General features: G+C 34.0%; 2 protein-coding genes across 4 annotated transcripts in view; one reads left to right on the plus strand and one right to left on the minus strand.

Moving 5' to 3' along the window:
* The window catches only part of LOC136774705 (kinesin-like protein KIF20A), a 105,270-nt gene that overhangs the window by 72,005 nt on the left and 11,437 nt on the right, over positions 1-21,828 (minus strand). For 2 of the 3 annotated variants that reach the window (XM_066729127.1, XM_066729129.1), the window contains exon 3: positions 4,539-5,160. In XM_066729127.1, the coding sequence (XP_066585224.1) occupies positions 4,539-5,160 (622 nt within the window). Of the gene's footprint in view, positions 1-4,538; positions 5,161-5,609; positions 5,745-21,828 lie in introns of those variants that run through there. The other variant, XM_066729128.1, reaches the window with a different exon arrangement.
* Positions 11,681-17,212, plus strand: LOC136774438 (uncharacterized). The gene is made up of 3 exons (XM_066728741.1): positions 11,681-11,885; positions 16,505-17,152; positions 17,202-17,212. The coding sequence occupies exons 1-3, from the start codon at positions 11,681-11,683 to the stop codon at positions 17,210-17,212; spliced, it is 864 nt and encodes a 287-aa protein (XP_066584838.1).

Below are 21,828 nucleotides of genomic sequence, written 5' to 3' on the forward strand. Positions count from 1 at the left end.
CGCTCTTCCCTCGCGACGTTACTCCCCACTCCGCAGCCTACAATGAATTGCACGGCCTATGTTAAAAATCACGCTACTTTTGCCACGCGGTACGATCGTAATTCTTATCCGATTGCAATGAAATCGATATGAGCATAATCTTTCATCTATTTCGAAGTGAATCACGTTTTCAAATTTTCAATATGACTTTTAGTTTTTACCTCTTAGCGATAGAAGATGGCAGTGCCCAACAAACTAATCGTGTTGAGCAATGACCGGAGTTGTCATGCACTTTTGCAACTTATACGGTAAAGAGGGAAAAAACTATAAAACTTATTGTGTGAAAATTTACAAAGTGGATCACTCTGTAATAAATGTAGGATTATATTCATACCAATTTTATTGTAATCGGATAAGAAATACGATCGTACCGCGTGGCAAAAGTAGCGTGATTTTTAACATAGGCCAAGCGATTCATTGCTGGCTACGGAGTGGGGAGTAACATCGCGAGTGAAGAGCGAGTTTACTTTCCCCCTCGCTGCTGGAATGGGGAGGCAAACTAAGTTCCAGCGTTCCCTCTGTTATGCAGGCTTTGCGTAAATTCCAACAAATTAGTCAAAACCCTTGCCAAACGTAGCTCCCTCATTTCTTAACCAATTTTAATGTTTATAGACCTTTTTGAAAATGCTAGAAGGAGGCCGAGGGCTTCTCGTTGGCTAATTTTTGAAAAAATTTTTTTTTAAATTTTAAATTCGAAAAATGGGCCAACGTGAAGCCTTAGATCTCCTTCTGGCGTGTTCAAAAGGGGGTATAAACTTGAAAATCGGTTAAAAAATGACGGAGCTACGTTTGGCAAGAGTTTTGCTTTGTAATGTCGATATACGGATTCCCCTTAATAGCAGTTTTGTGATAATATCTCCTTTCCGACTCACTTTACGATAAAAACACTTATGTGAAAAATTAAACTAGAGAAAATTTCCTACAATTTAAGTATTAACAAATTTTTTGTACAATCATTAGTTTTGGCGTACGAGCGCCACAAAGTATTCCTCAATATGCATTTTGGCAGTGAAACTCATGTTTACTCCACCTTGAGAAAGAGTAAGCGACGCGTTTTTTTTAATCGTAGTATCTCTTTTAGGTATAATCTATATGTAATATACAATTTCGAATAGATTTTAGTCCCTCCAAAAGTTTGAACTTATTGTCCTTTCTTTAAATAATTTACTTACGAAAAGTCTACAAACATTTTTTCTTCACTTCAATTGTTTCACTTTCTGGTAATGGATTATCACAAATAAAACAATTTACTTTATTACAGCCATGGCTCTATAAACGCAAACGATACTGTAAAACGATATAGATGTATTATAGTTCTATTGAGTTCTACCGTCAGATGTTTCGTAGCCTGCGGTGCACGTACGCAGCAACTATTGATTGTACAAAATAAATTGTTAGTACATAAATTGTAGAATGTTTTCTCTAGTTTTTTTTATATATAAATGTTTTTATTATAAAATGAGTCAGAAAGGAGATATTCTCAAAAAAACTGCTCTCAGGCGCCATTTTTGCAGTAGGACGGCACGAGCGGCAAAGTTTAAATTCACAAAGAGCGCATCGAAATCTATAAAATTACCAATATTCAAAGCTCCCGGAAAACTTTTCGGGTAACCCCTTTTTTCGAACTAAATGACCGTGATAATATCTAATGTAAAAATATGTTTATAGCTTGTACGATTCATAATAAAATTATACGTGAAAATATAAATAAATTCAAAAGAATTAAATGTTATGAGCCAAACATTTATTATGAATCGTACAAACCAGAAGAATATTTTTACATCAGATATACTGTTTGTTAGAAGATTAGAAGGGATGAAAAAAAGGAAAAACACTGAATTTTATTTTCTTTAACCCTTTGAGTGTCAAGCATAATTGAAAGGAAATGAGCCTAAAGTGGCAGGTATACTTTTTTTACCGACTATTATGAAACTTATTATTCTGGGATTAAAGTTTTAAGTTTCGTTACAAATTTGATTAAAAGTGAGTTATTTATAAAAAAAAAATATAAAATATTAAAAAAATGCAAAAAATTGTTTAAAATGTTTAATTCTAGATTAGTATAAAAAATATATTATTCTTTTGTTTTGATCTCAATAATATACTCGTTTTTAGAAACTCTCTACACCCTCGAATAAAAATATTAAAAAAATCACTTATTATTTAACTATGGTATACACCATATTGTGTACACATTATGATTTTGACTTTTTAAAGTCATGTTTATATTTAGAAAGGCGGACAAACCCCATGAATGCAATTAGAAAAGTTTTCTTTATTTTTTTGGACTAAAACATTTCATCACGCCATATGGCGTCACCGCCACTCAAAGAATTAAGTAACTTCCACCAAAATTAAAAGTTTGGAAAAATTTGAGAAATCTCCTAGAGACAAAGTTTACGTTACGGAATTATTTCAGAGGTAACATTGCCCTAAATTTCGAGATATTTTAGCTTTAAAGGAAAAATAATATTTTTAACGGCTACCTCGGGATAGGAGAAAATTGAAAAGAATAACCCTAAAACAGTTTTACCTTAATAATGCTGTGAATTCTTTGCGGATTTTTTGTGTTATACTTAATAAGAAATTAATTAAAATCGAAAAATAGATATTATTAATATGGTGCGGGCAATATCGCAGAATCACAAAAATAGACCATCAGAAAATTTATTATTTGTCCCCATATACAGGGTGTTCGGTTAACTATGGCTAATCCGGGATATTCGGATAGAGGGTAAAATTTCAAGTAAAAAAGTTCGAAACACTTTGTGGCCAGCACCCTTAATTAAAAAGTTATTAGCGATTAAAGATCATCAGTTTTAATTGGATTTGGTTAGACGGAGTATTCTATTGGTCGCATTGTTAGCCCATAAGCGCTAAGATTCAGTAAAAGTTAATACTAATGCAAACACACGGGCAGTGGACACACCCACTTGAGCCTGTGGTAGTGACCGAAAGCCGAGCGACCGAGTCTCGAGAGCGAGCGTCATAAAAACAATGAAAACATAAACACTCTTGACAATAGTTGCGAGCTAAAATTTAAACTTTTGTAATTTTCAAGTAAGAAGTTAATAATTATAATTTTTGAATTGTATGTATTTTTACGATGAAAATGAGTCCAAACACAATATAATTACGCCAATTTTAGAGTATAATTAACAGTTTTAATTAATTAATAATGTCGTTAAAAAAGACATAATTATGTCGCGCTTGGAATTATTTTCACCATAAAGATATGAACAAATCAGATATAAGAATTAGAAATTTGATAAAACCCAATTGCAAAAGTTAAATTTCTCTTTGTTTAATGTAATGTGTTTACATTTTTCTGTTTTTTAAATCGAGGCCTATTGTTGAATGAATAGCCTTGGGAGCTCGATAATTCTACGCGCTTGATCGGCAGAGGAAAGGGGGAATCGGGGTAATGAAATTAAGACATTTATAACAAAATTAAATTTTTGCAATTGTGTTTTATCAAATTTCTAATTCTTATTTTTGATTTATTCATATTTTTATGGTGAAAATAATTCCAAGCGCGGCATAATTATGACTTTTTTAGCGACATTATTAATTAATTAAAACTGTTAATTATACTCTAAAATTGGCGTAATTATATTGTGTTTGGACTCATTTTCATCGTAAAAATACATACAATTCAAAAATTATAATTATTAACTTCTTACTTGAAAATTACAAAAGTTTAAATTTTAGCTCGCGACTATTGTCAAGAGTGTTTATGTTTTCATTGTGTTTATGACGCTCGCTCTCGAGACTCGGTCGCTCGGCTTTCGGTCACTACCATAGGCTCAAGTGGGTGTGTGCACTGCCCGTGTGTTTGCATTAGTATTAACTTTTACTGAATCTTAGCGTTTATGGGCTAACAATGCGACCAATAGAATACTCCGTCTAACCAAATTCAATTAAAACTGATGATCTTTAATCGCTAATAACTTTTTAATTAAGGGTGCTAGCCACAAAGTGTTTCGAACTTTTTTACTCGAAATTTTACCCTCTATCCGAATATCCCGGATTGGCCATAGTTAACCGGACACCCTGTATATGAAAGTAATGAAAAATTTAAAAATAATTGTTTCCCACGATTCGACGTTCTTATCGGGAAACGCCTTTTACAAAAAGAAAAAACAAAACAAAAATTGTAAACATTAATATATTTATGCTTTAAAATAATTTTGAAAAAGAGAGGGTATAGCGCCCTTGGATAAATATGAATGAATAATTTGATACCAAAAAGTGGCAATTATTTTTGAAAATTAGGAAGATATTTTTAATTGACTAATTATAGCGATTATATAAAAAATATTCTATTGTTTTTTATTTCCAAAAAAGCAAGATTTTAGCACAATTATGCGCAATTAACTGAATATTTTTGTTGATAGAAAAATTGTTTATTTTCCATATTTAATATTTTCTTAGTTGAAGTTATGTCTTGATCGTAGATCCCCAGAGGTCGAGTAAGTTTAAAAAAAATAGTTACTTACGTGCTAATATCAACAGCGGCAGGGTTGTCCTCTGATTTATATTTCAATAATTTAATAGTAAAAATACAATGAGATCGTGAGCTTCTTGCATTTAAAGCTGTTGCAGCTACTTTTAAGTTATATTGACCTGCCATTAAAACTTGATACGCCTCAACTCCAGAGTTTACTGATATTGATTTTAAGTCTTTGATATAAGTTCTACCCCGACTATCAGTAGCTACTTTCAATGGACGTCGCTTTTTTGGACATTCGTTAGATAATAAATCATAAATTGTTTCATTATAAATTTCAGCAAATGAAACCCAGACAGAGTGATATGAATCCATATTCTCAAAAGCATTACTAGGTGATTCTGCTTGTAATAATTTCTGCATTTGCTTATAAGCATTTAGGTAGTGATTTTTATCAGTTATTCCAAATGATAATATTTTAGTTTTTGTTTCCAATTCCTTGGCTCTAGCAAGTGAATCAAGACTAATAATGTCGCTATTTTGAACTGGTTTATAAGATGGTGTAACTTTTGCAGAAATATTGGAAAATACAAACTCCAAACTTCGTGGAATAATGCCTGGCGATGTAGTAGTTCCTTGTAATGTATACGTTTTTCCAGAATTTGAAGTACCTATAACAAAAACCTTAATTCAATTATTTGTTTTTTCTATTATAAGCGAAATTTAAGTAAGGGTATCATAAAAAGATTGCGTTACACGACATGTGTTTCAACACGTTTAGCTTGCAAATTTTCATGGGATACAAAAATACTACGAAAAGGTCATCTGATTTCAAGCTAATTCAATAGCGGTAAAAACTGTCTTTAATTTTCGATTTTGTCATTTCAAAACTTCTTATACATTGGTATACATTATTGTTTATGTAAACAAAACTATTCTTGAAACAGAATGCGAGAAGCTCGACCTGTCATGCAAGGATAGCCTGTGAGAAGCAGCCGTTTTACGTATGTATTCCTCCCAAACGCGTGTCTAATAAAATGACTACTATACGTACGCTTAGCTCTGCCTAAAAAATCGAGATTTCTGCATACTATTTCAAAATAATACAAACAATACGTACGATATGCTTCTTTAACTTGTGTGACTGATGGTGGCTATGCTCTTGCAATAAGCTTCACACCTGTTAAAAAAGCCCCATGCCTCTCGCATTAGTTAGACTGTTAAATTTTGTTGGTTAAAGAGTTGGATCATTGATAATTCTGAAGTAGTGTTTATATTATTAATGTATTTTAATACATCTTTATTGAATACATATATCCGACATGACTACGTCGCCATAAGAATCTTAATGGAAGAGAAGAGTACAGCGACGCCACACGGGCGAAATATAAACTAAAAATAGTATCGTTAGCAGCACCATCTCATTGTAGAGCATTGGATACTACCGCCACAATATAAAATATATGCATTAAACTTATGATGATTATATTGAGCTTTATTTTGTATATTCTAACATTCCCTCTTATAATCATCATATAACAAAAAGAAAATTATAATTTTATATTTGTAAACCTATCGCTTTGATAAACTTTTCATGTTTATCTCTAGTTAATGATTTAGTCAAAACGTCAGCTATCATTTCGTCTGTGCTTTTATAAGTTAATTTTATTATATTTGCAGCAAGCGTTTCACGTACGAAATGATTCCTTATGTCTATATGTTTTGTCTTGTTATAAGGTCTTTGATCATGACTCCACTGTATTGCTGATTGATTATCATTAAATAATTCGATTTCTGCCTTTTTATTGAATATTTCATATATTAGCATATATAGGTATTTTGCTTCTTTACATGCCTCTGATAAGGCTATATATTCAGCTTCACTGGTGGAAGTCGCAACCAAATTTTGTTTTTTACTTTCCCAACAGATTGCTCCTCTAGCTTGCAGAAATATGAAACCACTATAAGATTTTCTATCTTCATCATTCCCAAAATCTGCATCTACATATCCTGTTATCTTTATAGATTCTTTAGGATAAGATATACAAAAATCTTTAGTACCTTTTAAGTATCTTAATACCCTTTTCGCGGCTATCCAATGGCTCTCATTGTGCGATTTATTAAATCTACTTAAATAACTAACTGTGTGTACAATGTCGGGTCTTGTACACATAGCGATGTAATTCAGACTTCCAATCAATTGTTGATATGGTCTATTATCTGGTTCGTATCCTGTTTCTAATTTTAATCCTACAGCATATGGAGTTTTTGCTGATTTACAATCTTGCATGTTAAATCTGTTCAGTAATTCTTCTATGTATGTTGTCTGATCTATACATATTTTACCATTATCTTTTTTTACCCTTATACCTAAAATATTTTTTACTTCTCCTAAATCTTTTAGAGATAGGTCATTAGTTAAACTCTTCTTAATCAACTGTCTTTCATTTTTGTCGTTACTAAAAATTACAATGTCATCTACATAAACTGCAATGATTGTTAAAGTGTTTAATTTCTGTTTAATATATACACATGAAGAACAAATACTTTGTTTAAATCCTAAACTATTTAAAATAGAATTTAGTTTACAATACCATGCTCTTGATGATTGTTTTAATCCATAAATTGCCTTTTTTAGTCGACACACCTTATTTTCTTCTTTTATGAAGTGTTCTGGTTGATCCATGTAGACCTCTTCTTGAATTTCTCCATGTAGAAAAGCCGTTGTTACATCCAGATGTTCCACTGTTAGGTCCAAACAGGCTGCCAATGAAAAAAGTAGTCTTAATGTGGAGTAACGTATGACTGGAGAATACGTTTCATCATAATCTATTCCTGGTATTTGTGAACAACCCTTTGCTACAAGTCTAGCTCTATATTTAATGTTTTTATTTTCCTGATTGACTTTCTTCTTAAAGACCCATTTACATTTGATCCTTTTTTTATTTTTTGGCAATGATTCGTATTCCCACACTTTATTTTTTATCATGGAATCGAATTCTTCTTGCATAGCTAATTCCCAGTTCCTTTTTTCTGGTCCATTTAGAGCTTTTTGCACTGTAATAGGATTTCCAGTAATAGTAAGAAAGGCATGATGCCTTATCATATCTGGAAAAACTCTCGCCTTTCTTTCTCTTTCAGGATATCTTCTTTCTTCTTCATTAGGGCTGAAATAGCTTTCTTCTGTATCGCTACTATTTTCTTCTATTTGATCAGTTCCCTCTGACTCATGTATCACATTAATATTTTTTATTTCAGTGTTTAACTCCACTTCAATTGGAACGATGGAGTTTTCAACTTCTTTTAGGTTATGAATTTCGTTTTTAACGTAACCTCTTTTAAAGTCATCTTCTATAAACGTTACATTCCTTGCTTTAATTACTTTTTTGGAGTTATCAAGGCTTATTAATCTATATCCTTTCGAATCTGTGCAATAGCCTACAAAAATGTATTCTTTACTTTTTGGATCTAATTTTTTTCTTTGTGACGAATCTATTTGAGCAAAGGCTCTGCATCCAAAAACCTTTAAGTGACTTAGGTTTGGTTTTTCGTCAGTCCAAATTTCTATAGGCGTTTTGTTTTTTAAAGAGCTAGTAGGAGATCGATTTCTCAAATAGATGGCTGTTCTTGCCGCTTCTTCCCAAAAAACTTTGTCCAGCTGACTCTCATTTAACAAGCAACATACTTTCTCAATTATCGTTCTGTTTCCTCGCTCTACAGTTCCATTTTGTTGTGGTGCATAAGGAATTGTAGTTTGATGTTTTATTCCGCATGTTTTGAGGAATGACTGCATTTCATTATTGGTAAATTCAAGCCCATTGTCTGTTCTTAGGACTTTTATTTTGTTACCAGTTTGATTTTCTACAAGATTTTTGAATTCCTTGAGTGTTTCAAAAACTTGATCCTTTCTTTTTAAGAAGTATCCGACATACATGCGTGAATAGTCATCAAGTAACAGAAATAAATATTGGGCTCCAGATAAGCTTTTTGTATTTATGGGACCACATAAATCCATATGAATTAATTCTAGACGTGCTTTGGATTTTTTGATGCTTGTTTTGATGAATGGTAACTTAACTTGCTTACCTCTGATGCAAGTGACACAAGGTTTCCAATCTGCCTTATTGTAATTAACTCCTATGGCTAATCCTTTTTGTAGTAAATTCATATTTTTACTATGTAAGTGACACAAACGTTTATGCCATAATTCTTGAGTATTCATTTTTGTATATGCAGACTTTGCTTGTATTAAAGTGGTGTTTAACCTGTACATTCCATCTATGTTTTTAGCTGTTGCTAATGGTTGTTCATATTTCAAATTATCTCCTTTCCAATATATATTACAACCTGTTTCATTGAAGACCATTGTAAATCCTTTTGAGATTAATGCATTTACTGAAAGTAGGCTTGTGGTTATATTGGGAACGTACATGATATCTTTAATTATACAAGGGTTGGAATTGTTTAATAAGTTGATTTTCATATCACCCATTCCTATAGCTTTTATTCTATTATTATCAGCTATTGTTACATCCTGTTGTATGATTTCTCTATAATTTATAAGGTCATTTTTATTATTCGTCATATGGTTTGTTGCACCAGAATCAATGTACCAATCATTGTGATTCAGTTTTGCATTAAAAATAGTTAATAGGTTTATTTGTTTGCTGTTTTCAGTTTTGCTTGAAGTTTTATCCTTATACCTATTTTTTGATTTTTTACCGTTTTTGGTGCAATCTACTTTTTTGTGTCCATATTCTCCACATCCATAGCATTTTATTTGACCTTTGTTATAATTGTTCCCAAATTCCTTTTTATGATGAGTACTTACTGCGCAGGCTCCTTCTGTTGATTCCTGTTTAACTTGTACTTTTATGGTTTCTTGAAGTAGTCTACTTTTGACTAAATCAGTACTAAGTTTTATTCCAGAATTTTCAAGTGCCATTACCATGGGTTTGAATTCAGGAGGCAATCCAGCTAGTAGTATCACTGCCACCAATTCATCCTCAATCGCATTTCCTATGTCGGCTAGTTTTTGTTCCAGTGTTAATGCTTCTGAAACATATTCTTCCATGCTATTGTAATTAGCATAGTCAATTTTTAGAAGTGCTCTCATTAAACCAAGCATTCTAACTAAACCCTTATCTTCAAAAGCTTTGGAAAGATTTTTCCAAGCTTCCTTTGATGTAGTTGCATTCTGGATATGTATGAAGCAATTGCTTTTAACGTTTAAGCATATTGCAGCTAAGGCCTTTTTATCTTTTTTAGCATCTATTGCACTTGTATTTTCAGGGTCAATGCAATCCCAGAGATCCATTCCAGTTAGCGTCATTTTCATAATAAATTTCCATGACGTATAATTTATTATCCCTTCTAATTTAGGATCTACTATTGGTATATTCGTCATATAATTTCCTGATGTAATATTATTTGACGAACTCGATGTGTTACTGTTGGCCATTTTTAACTAGCACGATTTACTTTTTACTCACGTGCATATAACCTTTTTCACTAAACACTATTTTCTTTCACTATTTCCAGAAATATTTGTCTTGCGATCACACTGGGCCCATAACCTGTTAGATTTTGTTGGTTAAAGAGTTGGATCATTGATAATTCTGGAGTAGTGTTTAGATTATTAATGTATTTTAATACATCTTTATTGAATACATATATCCGACGTGACTACGTCGCCATAAGAATCTTAATGGAAGAGAAGAGTACAGCGACGCCACGCGGGAGAAATATAAACTAAAAATAGTATCGTTAGCAGCACCATCTCATTGTAGAGCATTGGATACTACCGCCACAATATAAAATATATGCATTAAACTTATGATGATTATATTGAGCTTTATTTTGTATATTCTAACATAGACAATATACTATTTTATAATTTATATAACAATGAAAAAGCACAACATATACAGGGTGTATCAGAACAATGGTGTTTTTAATTTTAACCACATATTCTTGAGCATAAATTAATTCGAAAAGTCATGTACCATTAATACCGTAAAAGCATAATTGCTGAGATAACTCAACTTTAAACCGATAAATCAGTGCTATGATTCAATAGAAAAATTACTTTACTTTCACTTTCGTTGACAGTTCCCTCTTCAAAAACCAAAGAAGTTTGTACTTCGGCACGCGCGATGCGTATTGTCGTAAACGCTTATACACACACGCACGCAACTGCGTCGATTATAAATATTACCTCCTAATGCCTTACACAGTGATACCGATCTGCGGACGGACGGACTCCCCACCATCCGTCCGCGGACTTACTAACACGTTCAGGGATACTTGCATCCGTGAGTCAATCCCACTTCCTTAGTTAGGCACACCATTGCATGGAGGTATAGGTGTCTCGGCTTGCATCGCCAAAATTCGGTGAGCGTCGGTAGCCTCAGGTGCGAAAGAGACCGGAATAGTTTTCTCGGATCTCTTTGTCTCGGCCCCGAACTGATCCGAACTTAACTTCGTTCAGCCGACGAATTAAAATCCTTTTCATCCGGTAACTTCTCCTTTTCTTTTATACATTCCAGTTCGATTACTCCGAAGAACTTTTAAATGATAATTATAAAATTCTCAACATGCTTGTTTGCTCTTGTACCATCCCTTATAAAAAAAAATCGATAGAAAACGATATGAAATTTTTCTATCGTTTCTAATGAGGCTTTTGAATCGTAATTAATAAAGTGTGTAACGAAGTTCCCCGTTACGTATGCGAGATACCGAATAAAAAGTATAAAAGCTACCGAACAGTGGATATTATTAATCCCTACGTTACCGACTCGTGAGATAGGCTCACCAGTGGATTATAGCTAACGTCAAGGATAGACCCCGTTGACAGGCAGAGGCCCGGATGAAAAGACCGGCGCTCCAGTAAACGATGTCCAGGTTATCCTGAGAAGTAAGGCAGGGCCATGACAAACAACCCAGGCAACCTGAGATAAGGAGAAACGGCCTTGGGGAGTCCTAAAAAGAATGACCGTGTCTATAAGTCCCCACGAGGAGGAGAGATAGAACATCGAGTCTGGCTTGAACGCTAGTTATGCGCTTCAAACAGGTTGCGCGAATGTCGTGCGCAGACTGCCATAGCAGGCAGTCGGAAGTGTCTCGTCCCTTATTGCCGCCATTATTTCATTGTTCTTCGTTGTGCGCCGGGTGACGCACGTATCAGAGAAAATGCCGAAACGAACGAATGTGGTGTTGCAGGGAGTTATTGAAGAATTACAAAAGATGAGGAAAGAATTGACCGAGGTTAAACGTAAGAGAAGAGATAGTAATTTTTCAGACTCTTCTTGTTCATCAGAAGAGAGCAAGAATGAGGAAACACATACAGAAGAAAAGACAGACTCGTTAGAAAATGAGGATATTTCTCAGATATCTCGTAAGTTTCCTTTTTTGGTATTAGATACAATTTATAAAGCACTAGATGCTAACTGCACTCGATGCAACTGTACTCGATACACATTGTACTTGATACACATGGTAATTGATAAAAAATTTTTTGTCAAACAGACATAACCTAAAAATATTAATACAGGGTGTAACGAAACGACCGCATTATCCGGCAACTGGAGGTTCGGGGTGACAACCCGAGTGCACATGCAAAATTTCGTTCGAATCGTTCGAGGGGTTTAAAAGTTATTCGCGTTTAAAAATGTCCCTTTTTCGGTCCTTTTCGAACGACTTTAAAGGCACAATGCAGAGTAGAGAAAGTGAAGAAACAATAGACGAACACCCCGCGAGAAAGGAACAATTATCGATCGCGCGCTATGATACTTTTGCTATTTATTTCTTTAATTTGGCTATTAGATTAATTTCAAAATAGCCAAATCCTCTTCATTACAATTTCAATTCAATTCAGTACAAGTATCATTGACTGAATTGATGGAAAGAGCGAGTTGTCGCAATGAAACGGAAAGTATCAGAAGCTAAGATGTCGCGCTAGCGCACTGATTCACTAATAGGCGATGCATAAAGGCATTCTCTTCCTACTAACGAAGCTAAAGAGAAAGATGTAAAATCAATGCATTGATGACAGAGAAAATGAGACTTACCGATTTAATGTTCACCATGTTCTTTTACACCGGAGTTGTTGGAAAAGCTTCAAACTGGCTCCTCGATGTTTTCCAGAAAGCACTATCACTGATTTTACTTTTAAACACTCGTGAATTTAATGAAATAGGTAGTAACCTACGTTTTCTCACAACACTGGTTATTTTGACACTTTTCAACTATTTGAAGTAGGCTGACAGAGAGAGACACACAGAGAGAAAGAATAATCAATAATTAGTTTCGACCACTCTTTATCAGCCTTCTTCACTTTACTAACTTCTCCTCTCTCCACCGTTCCAACTATTTCACCTCAGAAACGTCTGTGTGTGAGTGTATAAAGACAAATGTATTAAATGAGATTTTCCGTTTTGTCAATTTTCTGTTTGGAAATTTTTTATTTCTCAATTTCTACGTTTACTTAAATAAAAAACAAGTGATTTTTTTATACATTTGAAGGTTTATTTAAAAAATACAATAATTTAAAAAATACAACAAATTAAAAAACTTTTATAAAAATAAAATAAAATTTTTGGCAGATATCGTGGCAGTGTATTATTGTAGTGGGGCAAATTAAGCAGCAACAGTTATAAATTATGCAAAACGCTACGCAAAATTATGACGTTTTAACGGCAAAGTAATCGCACGGTTAATTCAGCGATTTCAGACAACGGGATCGTGCCTGATCTGTAATGAAGGTGGAAGACCGAGAACATGCAAGCACATACAGGATTGAAGAAGAAATATTACAAATTAAAGATCATCCTGAAAAAAGACAGCCCGATGTAGATCACATTTATGTATACCGAGTGTTGTGTGAAGATTCGCAACATCCGTACAAGACTGCGGCGTTCAAGAACTGCGGCGCGTACGGATTATGGTGAAGCGAGTCGCCAAATGTCAGTGGCTACTCGAAAATGAGAGTCAAGAGCCAGGATTCTGCAGAAGGATTATTCTCTCAGATGACAGCTAGTTCGACCATGAAGGAGTCTGCCAGGAACAATCTTTGCTGGAACGAGTAAATCCCCACGCAATACAACCTAGGGCGTTCCAGAAGCGATTCACAGCTTAAATTTGTGGAGAGGACTTTCCCGATCGGTTGACTGGAAAAATTTGCCAGAGTTTTTGAAGAGGTGCCATTGGACAGTAGAAGAGGCATGTGGTTTCAGCAGGATGGGATTTTGGATCATATTAACACAGTCGCGAGAGCAGCACTCGACGAAATCTTTCCACACAGGTGGAATAGGAAGATGAGGATCCATGGAGTGCCCCCACGATCATCGGTTCTTGATCCGCTTGATCTTTCTTGTGAGGCTAATTCAAGAATTCCCTCTACGACGACGTTGTTGATGACTAGAATGATTGGCGGTCTGCTGGAATATAGCCCTGCTTGGCAATCCAGAAGAAGTTGCTGGACTCCATGGCCAACTTATTAAGAAAAGCAGGCCATGCCTTCAAGTAAATGTCAGCTGTAAAAAGTTTTCTAGTTAATTACGAAAGAGAATGAATACAAATGTTAAAATAGCATACATTTAACTAATACTTACAGCAAATGCTCGAAATTTTGACCATTGACTTGAATGTATAGCCTCGCTCTTCTTAATAAGTTGGAGTGCATGGAGTCCAGCATTTCTTCAGAAATGTCTGCGAGGGCTATGTCCAGGCGTGCCGCCAAATCATCCGGGTCATCAACAATGCCTGTGTAGACGGAATTCTTTAAGTAGCCCCACAAGAAGAAATCAAGCGGATTTAGATCCGGTGATCTTGGGGGCCACTCCACAGGTCCTCGTCGTCCAATCCATCTATGTGGAAAAATATCATCCAGGGCTGCTCTCGCGACTCTGTGGTAATGTGGTGCAGCTCCATCTTGCTGAAACCACATGCCTCTTCTAATTTCCAATGGCACCTCTTCTAAAATCTCTGGCAACTATGTTCTGAGGAACTGAGTATAAATTTCCCCAGTCAACCGATCGGGAATCACAACAGGACCTATCTGTAAAAATAGTTAAATTATTAACAATTTTTCGAAGAAAAAATAATATCCGTGAAATTTATCATCTTACCACATAGGTTCCTACAATTCCTCCCCACAAATTTATACTCCATTTTTTCTGGAATGCCCTAGGTTGTGTTGCATAGGGATTCACTCGATTCCAGCAATGATTGTTCCTGTTATTGAAGACTCCTTCATGGTCGAACTTGCTCTCATCTGAGAATAGGATTCTTCTGCTGAATCCTGGCTCTTGACTCTCCCTTTCGAGTAGCCACTGACAAAACGTAGTTCGTTTTGCATAATCCGTAGGCCGCAACTCTTGAACGCGGCAGATCTTGTACGGATGTTGTGAATCTTCTTTTAACACTCGGTATACAGACATCTGATCTACACCGAGCTGTCTTCCTACACTACGCGTACTTTTTTCAGGATGCTCTTCGAATATTTGTAATATTTCTTCTTCCATCCTTGGAGTGCGCGTTGTTCTCGGTCTTCCACCTTCATTAGAGATGAGGCACGATCCCGTGTCCTTAAATCGCTGAATTAACCGTGCGATTACATTGCCGTCAGGATGCCGTCGCTCCGGGTAGCGTTCGGCATAATTTCTTATTGTTGCTGCTCGGTTTGCTCCACTACGATAATACACTTCCACGATATCTGCCATTTCACGCGGGGTATAATTCATTTTGTTTTTTTTTTTTAGTACGTCTTATTACATTCAGCTCTGTAATGCGACTAAAATTATTTAGTAACTAGGTAACAGTGATACTAGAAGTGACACAATTACAGTCAAAAAATTATTTAGTATCCAAGTAACTTTGCGTTTTTAATTCATGTATGTACCCCCTCTACTAGACTGTTTAATCGACAGCGCCAAAATATTAAATTACTGCTAAGTAAGCGGTGGATTGCGCTTTCAAATGTTTTATGATTAAATTTTTTAAACAGAAAATTGATAAAACGGAAAATCTCATTTAATACATTTGTCTTTATACACTCACACACAGACGTTTCTGAGGTGAAATAGTTGGAACGGTGGAGAGAGGAGAAGTTAGCAAAGTGAAGAAGGCTGATAAAGAGTGGTCGAAACTAATTATTGATTATTCTTTCTCTCTGTGTGTCTCTCTCTGTCAGCCTACTTCAAATAGTTGAAAACTGTCAAAATAACCAGTGTTGTGAGAAAACGTAGGTTAATACCTATTTCATTAAATTCACGAGTGTTTAAAAGTAAAATCAGTGATAGTGCTTTCTGGAAAACATCGAGGAGCCAGTTTGAAGCTTTTCCAACAAATCCGGTGTAAAAGAACATGGTGAACATTAAATCGGTAAGTCTCATTTTCTCTATCATCAATGCATTGATTTTACATCATTCTCTTTAGCTTCGTTAGTAGGAAGAGAATGCCTTTATGCATCGCCTATTAGTGAATCAGTGCGCTAGCGCGACATCTTAGCTTCTGATACTTTCCGTTACATTGCGACAACTCGCTCTTTCCATCAATTCAGTCAATGATACTTGTACTGAATTGAATTGAAATTGTAATGAAAAGGATTTGGCTATTTTGAAATTAATCTAATAGCCAAATTAAAGAAATAAATAGCAAAAGTATCATAGCGCGCGATCGATAATTGTTCCTTTCTCGCGGGGTTTTCGTCTACTGTTTCTTCACTTTCTCTACTATGCATTGTGCCTTTAAAGTCGTTCGAAATGGACCGAAAAAGGGACATTTTTAAACGCGAATAACTTTTAAACCCCTCGAACGATTCGAACGAAATTTTGCATGTGCACTCGGGTTGTCACCCCGAACCTCCAGTTGCCAGATAATGCGGTCGTTTCGTTACACTATATATTAATAGATATAGATACACATATATATGCAGGTAAAATTACATGCATATATAAGTGTACTGTAGAAATATTAAGAAAAATTGTATTTATTTTATATATATTTCTTGTCTAGAACAAAACAAAGAAAATATAGAAGTGATAGAAAAGGATAATTTAGATAACAAAGTTAAAGACATATCAGAAACTCATGATCAACTAGATATGGAGGTTCTTGAAATTTTGGGTGAAGACCCTTCGCTCTCCCAAGCTATTAAAGTGGAAATTCATCCATCATTAACTAATAGATGGGAATTTTTGATACAGAATGGTGTAAAAGAAGAAGAAAAGAAGCTACTGTTAAAGAAATATTCTAGGAAACATTTTCTAGATGCAGTAAAATTCAATCCGGAAATAGCATTGACTATGTCCCAGTCTGCAAACAAAAGAGAGGATCATTTTATGGAAGTTCAACAATTAGCTGGTTCAGCACTGATAGCTATTGGCGCTGTTTTAAAAAATGTTTTAGAGGAGAAAGATGGCATAGATAAGCTGGGCTTAATAGAAGGATTAACAGACGCAGGGAAAATGTTAGCAAATCTTCATAATAGTCAAACAAAAGCGAGAAAGGCATTTATCTTGCCTGTTATGAACAAGAATTTCAGAGAAATTCTTGAGAAAACTAAAACAGATGAATTTTTATTCGGTAAGAGCCTATCTGAAAAATTAAAGGAGATTAAACCTGTGGAAAAGGTGGTTCAAAATATTAAAGTTCCATTATCCAGTAAGAATGTGCCATCTTCTTCAACAAATCAACAGGGAAACTCCAAGAGCCCCTGGGTAAAAGGATCATTTACCAATCAAAGGGGCGCTCTACAGAACAGATCCAGAATAATGTTCAAGAAACGATATCAACAAAATCAAGGTTACTATACCAGGAGTCAACCACAGAAGGGCTTCAAACAAAGAAAACCATATCAATAGATACTGATGATGTAAGTTTATTGGCAGGGAGACTCAGATTTTTCATTAAAAATTGGAAGGAAATACCCAATGACAGATTTATCTTAAAGTGTATCAGAGGTTATAAAATACCGTTAGTAACTAAAATTAAACAAGATGTAGCTTGTAAAGCTCATCATTATTCAGGAAACATGTTAAAATTACTATCCAAGGAAATCTCAGTATTATTAAAGAAAGGTGTAATAGAAAGATGTCAGGAGGAATTATATCAATTTGTATCTCCATATTTCTTAGTACCAAAACCGGATGGCTCTCATAGATTTATTATAAATCTAAAAGAGCTAAACAAATTTGTTATTACCGAACATTTTAAAATGGAAAATTTAAGTACAGTTCTTGGTCTAGTTGAAAAAGATTATTATTTAGCTACTATTGATCTAAGGGATGCATATTTCTTAATTCCTCTTCATCAAGAAAGTAAAAAGTTTGTACGCTTTGAATTTGAGGGAAACTTATACCAGTTTAATTGTCTTCCGTTTGGTTTGTGTACTGCACCATTTATATATACTAAAATAATGAAACCGGTAATAAAGTTCTTAAGAAGAAAAGGATTGCTATCAGTTATATATTTAGATGATATTATATGTATTGGACAAGATTTAGAAACATGCAATAAAAATGTAAGGGAGACAAGAGAATTATTAATTCTTTTAGGATTTCTAATAAACGATAAAAAGAGTATGATAATACCATCCAGAATTTGCAAATTTTTAGGCTTTTATATAAATACAAAAGAATTTTGCGTACAATTAGGGAAAGATAAAAGGTTAGATTTAGATAAATTATTAACCAATTTTATTCATAAGAAAGAGTGTAAAATTGCTGAATTTGCACACTTGATAGGAAAATTAGTAGCGGCGTGTCCAGCAATTAAATATGGTCATTTATATATAAAAGGGTTAGAGAGAGAAAAATATATTGCACTACTGTTATCTAATAACGATTATAATGAAAAAATATGTTTACCAAAATCTATCCTACCTGATTTACTTTGGTGGAAGAAGAGCGTAAAAGGGATGGATAATCCTATTAGACGACAAAATTTTAGTAAAACAATTTAGACCGATGCTTCAGGATCGGGATGGGGTGCCTTTTCTAACAACAAAGAAACATTTGGTTTCTGGAATAAGGAACAAAAGCAGTGTCATATTAATTATATGTACTACTAGCAGTAAAATTAGCTCTTTTAGAACGAACAGGAAAAATGAAAAATTGTCAGATATTACTAAGAATAGACAACTCAACAGCAATTGCGTATATAAATAAAATGGGAGGAATCAGATATGACAAATTTAATAAGCTAGCTAAAGACATTTGGCAATGGGCGGAAAATAGAAATATTTTCCTATATGCTTCATACATTCCTTCAAAGGAAAATATAATAGCAGACAGGTTATCCAGAATAAAGAATGTAGATATTGAAGTAAAACTTAGCAATAGAGCATTTAACAGACTATCAGAAAGCTTTGGAACACCAGAAATAGATTTATTCGCAACCCGATATAACACTAAATGCAAAATATTCTGCTTTTGGTTTCCTGATTCTGAGGCATCCGAAATAGATGCGTTTACCTTTTCATAGGAGAAATTATTTTTTATGCTTTTCCCCCCTTCTCCATAATATTAAAGGTTTTAAATAAAATCAGATTCGATAAAGCCTCAGGTATTTTGGTAGTATCAAAATGGGAAAACCAACCATGGTTTCCTTTCTTTAAATCTTTATTAATATAACAAATAATATATATAGATGATACAAATGATATAATATTTTCTCACAGAGAAACGGGGTTGAAATTGAAAAAGATGTCTCTCATGGCAGGAGTCATATCTGGCAAGCATTTGTAAGGAAACACATACCTAATGAAGCTGTGGACATTATTATGGCATCATTGGGAGAAAATACTGTAAAGCAATATGCATCAGGACTGAAACTTTGGTGGTCATTTGCAAAGGAAGTAAACATAGATCCGTTTAATCCTTCATTTAAGGAAGTAATTTCATTTTTATCTAATCAGTTTAAGAAGGGTGCTTCTTATGGTTCTCTAAATAATTACAGATGTGCGATATCTCTAATTTCGAAAGACAAAATTGGAGAACATCCATTAATAATAAGATTTTTTAAGGGAATTTTTCGTCTAAAACCGAGTATGCCAAAATATTCTTATACATGGGATGTATCGATAGTGTTAAGATATTTAGAGGGGAAGTTTCCTTTAATAGAATTATCAATTAAAGAACTAACCTTAAGGACTGTAACTCTATTAGCGTTATGTTCGGCACATAAAGTACAAACGTTAGCGAGCATTACAATTGATAATATAAGAGTTACAAAAAGTGATTTAGAAATAACAGTTTTAGATGTACTAAAAACATCGGCTCCAGGTAAAACTAACCCGATAATAATGTTACCGAAATTTACAGAGAAGCCACAACTCTGTGTAGCCTCCACTTTAACTACATATTTAGAAAGAACACAAGATCTAAGAGATGATTGTAAAAAATTGTTTATCTCTTTTAAAAAACCATTTAATGCGGTTTCATCCCAGACTCTTTCAAGATGGATAAAAATTGTTTTAAAAGAAAGAGGTGTAGATACAAAAATGTTTTCGGCCCACTCCACCAGACATGCAGCAACATCTTCGGCCTTTGCGAAAGGAGTTAGTATAGATTTAATTAAAAAAAACGCTGGTTGGTCGGAGGGCTCGAAAACATTTTCAAAATTTTATAAGAGACCTATAAATTCGGATTCATATACTTTCGCTAAAAGTATTTTAAGTTCTTAGTATAAGAATATTATAATAAGTTACTTATATCCTTATGTATTCAGCAAAGAATATTAAAATTTTTTTTAAAATCTCTAAAAAACTACACATGTAATCTCGAGAACGAAGCCGAAATATAATTGAACGATCAAACGTGCTTCGCGAAGTTCGATCGTGATTATGTGAAGGCCTCGTTCGAAGAGATTACATCCCACCCTATCAAAAAAAGTTTTTTCCAATTCACACCCTTACCCCAAAAAAAAAATGTTTAATAATAATAATAAAATATAAAATACAACTCTAAAATAATGAAATAATGGCGGCAATAAGGGACGAGAGAAGCCCCAAAAAAGTATCTCTGAACGTTGTGACATCTGGCGGCGACTAGGACTACTACACATGTAATCTTTTCGAACGAGGCCTTCACATAATCACAATCGAACTTCGCTTCGTTTGCGAAGCTCGTTTGATCGTTCAATAATAAATTATAATATCTATTGAGTTAAACAGTTAGTATTTTCCGTGAATCTACAGCTATGCGTTGTTTTGTTTGTTTTTTGTTTAGAGACGCTAGAAGTGAAGCCACTCAGGATCTAAACAGACTCCCCACTCTGACCTCCTAGTTCATATAACTATATCGGCTGGGAGATCAGAGTGGGGAGTCCGTTTAGACTCAAAATGACTTCACTGTAAAGCATCGTCCGTTCAAGCAGGAGGATCATATAATTTAGTCCAGAGATAAATAAAATATTCTAGGTGTGTGAACTTATATCAATTTCGTAAGTGTTTGCAAAAATATTAGATACTGTAAAATAAAATGCCAAAAAGCAAGTGCGTTTTTAACGACGATTTACAAAAAAAAATTCCATTCATGAAACGGGGAAAATATGATTGGGAAGTGTTTTGTAATTTATGTTCATCAACAATTTCGATTGCAAATAAGGGATCTTTTGATGTTAATGAACATATAAATACCAATAAACATAAAAAAAGTTATAAAGATGAAGCATCATCATCAAAGATTGATAAATTCTTTTCCAAATCAGTCGAAAAGGATAAAATTCAGGTCGTTGAAGGAACTATTGCCTATCATACAGTTAATCATCACATAACATTTTCATCTCTTGATTGTACAATGAATATTAATAAATGTCTTTTCAAGGATTCAAATATTGCTAAAGTCACAACATGCAATAGAACAAAAGCTACAGCAATAATAAAAAATGTCTTGTCTCCGCTATCTATGGAACAAATAATAAACAAACTTAAAGATAAAGAATGTATAAGTATTTCATGTGATACTAGTAATCACGGAGCTGTTAAATTAATGCGTATACTTATTCAATATTATGACCCTTGTTTGACAGGTATAACATCCAAAATTTTAGACATTTTGTCTTTGTCTGATGAAACTGTTGAAACCATTACCGTATCTATTTTTAATTTATTAGAAAAATATTCTTTAACTTCAAAATGTATTGCTTACTGTGGTGACAACTGCAATACAAATTTTGGTGGCAGAGGAAGAACTGGGCAATGTAACATTTATTCAAAATTAAAAGATCGACTCAAAAAAAATATAGTTGGTGTCGGGTGTCCAGCTCACATTATTAATAATACTGTCCATAAGAGCTGTGATATATTTTCTGTTGATATTGAATCAATAGTAATGAAG

Source organism: Prorops nasuta, unplaced genomic scaffold (assembly GCF_024137725.1).
Source record: "Prorops nasuta isolate Cenicafe-Biocafe unplaced genomic scaffold, Cenicafe_Pnas_1.2 PNAS00006, whole genome shotgun sequence".
NCBI classification, from domain to species: domain Eukaryota; kingdom Metazoa; phylum Arthropoda; class Insecta; order Hymenoptera; family Bethylidae; genus Prorops; species Prorops nasuta.

Excerpts from the sequence above, each read along its gene's own strand:
- LOC136774438 (XM_066728741.1), top strand. The coding sequence starts at position 11,681 with ATGCCGAAACGAACGAATGTGGTGTTGCAGGGAGTTATTGAAGAATTA. Across the intron at positions 11,886-16,504 it reads GGATATTTCTCAGATATCTC|AACAAAACAAAGAAAATATA; the intron begins GTAAGTTTCCTT and ends TTTCTTGTCTAG.